This window comes from Cottoperca gobio, chromosome 21, assembly GCF_900634415.1.
Source record: "Cottoperca gobio chromosome 21, fCotGob3.1, whole genome shotgun sequence".
Taxonomy (NCBI): Eukaryota; Metazoa; Chordata; class Actinopteri; order Perciformes; family Bovichtidae; genus Cottoperca; species Cottoperca gobio.
In genome coordinates, this window is record NC_041375.1 from 21,675,148 (window position 1) to 21,681,147 (window position 6,000).

General features: G+C 37.8%; 1 protein-coding gene across 1 annotated transcript; it reads right to left on the reverse strand.

Annotated features, from left to right (window-relative positions):
- Positions 1–260: 260 nt before the first annotated feature.
- mpc2b (mitochondrial pyruvate carrier 2b) lies at positions 261–5,742 on the reverse strand. The gene is made up of 5 exons (XM_029458533.1): positions 5,368–5,742; positions 3,432–3,472; positions 2,646–2,730; positions 2,149–2,260; positions 261–1,362 (listed from the first exon to the last, which is right to left on the reverse strand). Exons 1-5 carry the CDS (start codon positions 5,459–5,461, stop codon positions 1,260–1,262), a joined length of 435 nt encoding a protein of 144 aa, XP_029314393.1. The 5' UTR covers positions 5,462–5,742; the 3' UTR covers positions 261–1,259.
- Positions 5,743–6,000: the final 258 nt, after the last annotated feature.

Genomic DNA, 6,000 nt, shown 5'->3' on the forward strand with positions numbered 1-6,000 from the left:
CCAAAAAAAGATGGAGGATAAGGAAAGGACTTATTGCAACTCAACAATTCTTGTTAGACCCTCTGTGTCCACACGCTTTGTATTAAGACATTGACATCTCAAGACTAGAAGTGCAACGATTAGTGGACTAATCATCTATAGCTAAATAATCAGCAAGTATTTTGATAATCGATTAAATTGTTTAAATAATTTTACGTGCAAAAATGCTTTTTTCAGCCTCTAAAATATGGAGATTTCCTACATTTCCTTCTTATATCGCATTAAAGTGAATATCTTTTGGTCTTTATTAGCATTTCACAGCCACAGATCCATAACGACCATCAAAGTGCCATTTGTTCAAACAGTCAGCAGATCAAGACATATTTAAAAGTGATGACACAAAGTATTGCTAAAATAGTCATGGGATTATAATATATATCTATAGTGGCAACGTGTCAAGAGAAAGTATTATTCTTACACAGAAACAATAGAAAATAAACCTCATTTTGATAATAAAAAGCCGTTAGCAGGTCAGTGTTAGCTCGCCGACTAACAATCAATCAAAAGCTGCACAAGTTAAATATTGGTTTAAGTATTTCTGATTTTAAAAAACAGTTTTCAAGACAAGATATTTGTTTTTAATCAAGTGATTAATAAATTATGATTTGCTCACACAGATTAAAGCCATTAAAATGGAAGGAATCATTACATGGTAATCAATAATGTCTTAATTATCACTGAGGTACAGATGCCATAACTGTAATCTAATTATAAATAAGTAAAAGGAAAAGATTAATGTGATGAAATCCTTCCTAATTTCATTTGGAAAAACTTCCCTTTAAACCACGTTCAACACATATCCAAGAGTTACATTTGTTTTTGGGAAATTAATGCATGAGGTACCGATTGCTACTCTGAGAAAATTGATGGAAAAAAGACTAAAAACGTCCCGACTAGTGCACGAGACGTAAAGCATGAACTCAACTTAAAGGATGTACAATCATACGAGTTGTTGAACAAGTAGTACATGTGCGCTGATGACCACGATTCTTGAGTGTGTGTTGACTACAGTTAAAAAAAAGTCTCGTTTCCTTTTTTACACCCTGAGGAAATTTGAAACTCAAGGAAAAGTGCACAATTCCAACAGGGACGACTTAATGTGGTGGAAGAACGGTTATGGCATGGATGTTAACGTGGGACGATGTAGAGATGATGGAAGGGGCCGGTTTGTGCCCAGAGGGAAGTCTCCCTTTCAGTCCCCTGAAGGAAGAGAAAAGCACTCAGGACTCTGCAGCTTCTGCAGCTTCTGCAGCTTCTGCAGCTTCTGCAGCTTCTGCAGCTTCTTTAGCCGCTTGAACCTCCGCCTTCTGATCCTGGTTGAACCTATTAGAGAAGGAAAAATAACATGTTATTAAGATTAAATAATTTCCAACATGCTGCCTGATCATAATGATCAAAGAAAGAACTGTGCGCTGCATCAGCATCTGAATAATTTCTGCTCATTAATAATTGTATTTATTCAGTTACATTGTCTTACTCTCTGAACGTGGTTCTTCTTGCATTACGGCTACCACACGTATGTTGCCTTCAGGTCACCACAGAGTTTTAAATAGTACTAACATTAGTTGTAATAGTAGGATGAATGATGAATAGTAGGAGTCACATGATGCTGAATGTGCACTTCCTGTGTTTCAGTGAGATGTCCAGAAGAACGCAGTGGCATTTATTAACCCTTTAAACACTTGATAACTACGTTTGGCCCCCGCTGATTAAAGTGAAGTGGGTTAGTCCTGAAGTTAGCAACACCTCACTTAAGGTGTGTTGACATAAGTTAAACCACTTCAGATTCTTCAGTCATTTTTAGTCTTCGTGGAAAATGTTTCCGCTCAGTTCAGGTAATTGTTGACATTGCAAACAAAGCAAATATGAACGACTGTGTTATACATTTACTGCTGTGTAAGTGCATTGTGCTGACACAGCAGTAAATGTATAACACAGTCGTTCATATTTGCTTTGTTTGCAATGTCAACAATTACCTGAACACCACGACTTCTAATAAGTATAATATCTTTACTAATAGTGCTGCTGTGCACTTATCTTGCATTACATATGAAAATGGATCTAACGGAGATAATCAAGTCAGTGAATGAACCTCAATAAAACACAAACCTCCAGATCCTGTACAGCTGGGAGGATCCTGCAGAGCCAACAAAGAAGTTGACACAAAACAGGTTCCAGTTCTTCGGGATTATGACCAGCGAGTATCTGGACCAGATCAGGCCTGGCGGGAGAAAAGGACAACAGGAGGAGTGAAGGTTATGCACATTAATGATGAACAGAGTTTTGGCAAAACAGTCCCAGATAAGATTAGTTTGAAGGAACATATTGCAAAAGCAGATATACAGACAACCTTTAGCACAGATTGGTCAAACACTGAACTGATCATTTTGAGATAGAAATACATCCACTGACAGAAAAGGCCACATTATAATACATTAAAACATTAGAAGTACAGGACATTAACTCAAATAAGCTGCTTCCAGTTACATTTCCCTGGATCACATCATCTCTATTTTAAAATTAAATAAATGTATGTTGCAAACGGAGACATTGTGCCATCAGAGGCTTAATTGTAAAGTCTCATATTAAAATCTATTGCATGTTACCTGTGGCTGTCAGCACTGCAGACTGGGAGACACTGAGTTTGTCTGCTGGTCGAGACATATCAGCCAAACCAGCTCCAACCAGACCCTGTGGAGGTGAAGAGACACATGTTTACTGGATGTTAACAGAAGAATTGAAATTGATAAGACTAATAAATACACAATAAAGTCCTTTATGTCTACGGCAATAGTTCCCAACCTCAGCGCTGGGACTCCCAAAGAGCTCGCAACATATTTAACAACACAGGAAAGCAGAAAAAAAACATATTTTTCTGAATTACTGGATAATTTTACATAAAAGTATTCAAATAACCCAATAAGATCAGAGAAACCTTCAGTGATCCCCCTGGGGGCAGTCAGGTGTCAAAGCAGCAACAGCCATGACACACAGGACAGGACAGCTAAGAGTTAGTGAGGAGCTGAATGTACAAATACAAAATGAAGATAATTAAGAATATATATATATATATATATATATATATATATATATATATATATATATATATATATATATATATATATATATATATATATATATATATAAAGCAGCAAATATATATATATATATATATATATATATATATATATATGAATAAGTGCAAGTATGCCAGAGTCCAAAGTAAGTGCATACAGTGCAGGTGCATCATTGATCGAAGTGGCCACCGTGCAAAGATATTAGCGGTTTGTGCTGCGAGGGTTTCATGTACGCACGGCTTTGTTTCCCAAGACAAACCGGTTGGGAACCATTGTTCTCATTTAAAACACTTAAACTGTGTGAAATGCACGTACCCATTTAAACACCGGGGCCCAGAAGAAAACTGTTTTCGGACCTGAAATAAAAAACAAAGAGAGAAATTAGAAATGTATGCAGTTGTGTTCTTACAGTGGATATTACAGTATTTGGTGTAATCTCACAGTTAATCTGCCTGCTGGGATTTTCTAATGGCTGCAAAGGTGAAACCTAATTTCCCGCAGTGAAGCCAGAGTATCAGAAACCTGGACCTCATTGTTTTTGGAATTAACTTAATTAGCTTTGCTTTACAGAAGAGGAAGAACAATGTGAGGAAACATAAAAATGAGCTGCTCTACACAAGTTAATAAAATACCACATGACAATCATGTCGGTACGGCGTGCCTCAACAGTGTTTTAGTGATACCTTTGAACTCCTCACAAACTCCAAATTTAACACCACAATAAACTAAATGGCTTTAGGCCAAAACCACAAAATATAACCTCAGGTGGATACTATACAACGCAGCATCAATAACAAAGTGAAAAGTATGAAATACATGTCATACGCGTTGATGTTACATAATATGCTTCGACTTCATTGAAATGTTCTCCCTAAGAAGTTAATCTTCCTACCAGAATATTCTTATTTCTGTTTAAATGTGCCATGAAACCACAAAGTTTCCAAAAAGCTTCCCTCATATTCATGCTGCAGGCTAAACACAAAGCCTTGTGAAGCTGCAAATCATCATCAAGTCGCCGCCCCTTCGTACCTGGTCAGAAAGTCGTCCTTGTTCTCCTCCAGTGCTCTTACAGACCGAACACAAACCAAACTGTCCACCGTGACGCACACAGTTACTCCTTAATCTCAGCCCCCTCTAGTTACGATCAGTGTCTCGCTGTCTGAATGTTCGGCGTGCAAGTTGTACTCGCAGAACAGGAGAAACACGTTCAGTTTACTAGGTGCTCGTCTCGACACACAGCGCAGGCTAAAGGAACACATCCCACCTCCATGAAGGTTACAGTGTTTTATAGCAGCGTCACTGTTTGTGGTGCTGTTTCTACTAAACATAGTCTGCCCTCTTTTATAAGAAGTGGGTTGACAACATATACCTTGATGAAGGTAAGATTTATTACAGGGTTGTTGTATTTCACTGAGATTTAGACAAATTAAGAATGTTAAATCATGATATCTGAAATAATAATAAAGCGATTAAGATATTCAGTAATAACTTTTGATAATGTGTCATTAGGCATTTAATCAAGCAAAAGTGGCTTTTAAAATGTGAAGATTTGCAGCTTTTCTCTCGTGTGTATCGTTTTTAATAGTGTAAGTTTAGGACAGTATAAAACACTCTTAACAGAGAGAAAGCATACGCAGCTTAACACTGTATATTTTATATTATACTACAAATAAAACCACTGTGACCTCACCTTTTAATTGTGTCTTTAAAATCACTCTTTTTATTTATGTTTGTCGTTTTAAGTACTATTTCTTACCTTATCTATGCATCTGTACTCTGTTGCTGCAAAACAGATGTCTTCCTCTAGGGATCAATAAAGTCTCTTATCTTAATAGAAATTGGTACTTTTATCATAGTATGAACATCTGAGATCAGATCTGATTGAACTCTTAGTATTATCTTATGAACATGACATTTACCCAGATTTTTCAAAATAAATGACTGTTTTGCACAATATATAAAATACTCAAAATACCACAATAAACTTTATGAGTTACAAACTTTCCTTGTCGTAAACTGTGAGACTGAGCTGCTTAGTGAGCTGGTGCAGATTAGGGTCAAACATCAAAACAATGACATCATACAGGTCGGACATCAAGAACAGACACGAGCTGCTGTGCATGTGCACATATGGAGGTGTACACATGCATCCACACATCACAGCTGGACAGAGCCCAAACATAAGACCCCCACATCACAAACACAGACCCAGCCTGCGAATTAAGAAGCCGGATGATGGACTCTTCATTACCTGCGGGGTGGTTGTACAGAGGTCTCAGTTTGGCGGGCAGCGCGTGCTCGATCTTGTCCAAGATCCGGTGATAGGAGGCTCTCAGCGCAGCCATGGTTGTAGGTGTTCAGATGGAAATGAAGAGTGGAGCTAGCTCGCTACAAGGTGAGCAAGCTAGTAAGGAACCTTTCTTGAAAGCCACCGAATTAAAACAATAAAAGTTTGCCTTCGTCTACTTGCACGAGGTTGTCAAATAAATAAATGTCAGTTAGACTGAGCGATAAGAGAGGATGCTGCTGTCCTACTGTCGACCTTCGCCCGGCACCACTGTGAGCATGCTAGCGCTGCTAGCTTCTGTCTGACCGACACGACGGGGTGACTTTCTGCACGGTGCAACCTACCTACCTCGTGAGGGGCGGGGCTACCTGTTTCCTCTATCCTCATTGGTCTACCTGGGCAGAACCCTGATATGATTGGTTTAAAAAGGACTTCTATCTTTCTCGCCCGGCGTATCCCGAATGGGTGGAGACACATCATCGCTTTATAAACGAATTTAATATAATAAAATATTTTATTCTAGTTTTAGGTATGATTTCTATTATGATTTATTTTATTTTATTTTATTTTATTTTATTTTATTTTATTTTATTTTAT

Bases quoted from the DNA above. Each gene is read 5' to 3' on its own strand.
- mpc2b (XM_029458533.1), bottom strand. From the start codon at position 5,461: ATGGCTGCGCTGAGAGCCTCCTATCACCGGATCTTGGACAAGATCGAG. The intron at 3,473-5,367 runs GTAATGAAGAGT...TTTTTATTTCAG, and splicing joins TCTGTACAACCACCCCGCAG to GTCCGAAAACAGTTTTCTTC. The intron at 2,731-3,431 runs GTACGTGCATTT...TCACCTCCACAG, and splicing joins GGGCCCCGGTGTTTAAATGG to GGTCTGGTTGGAGCTGGTTT.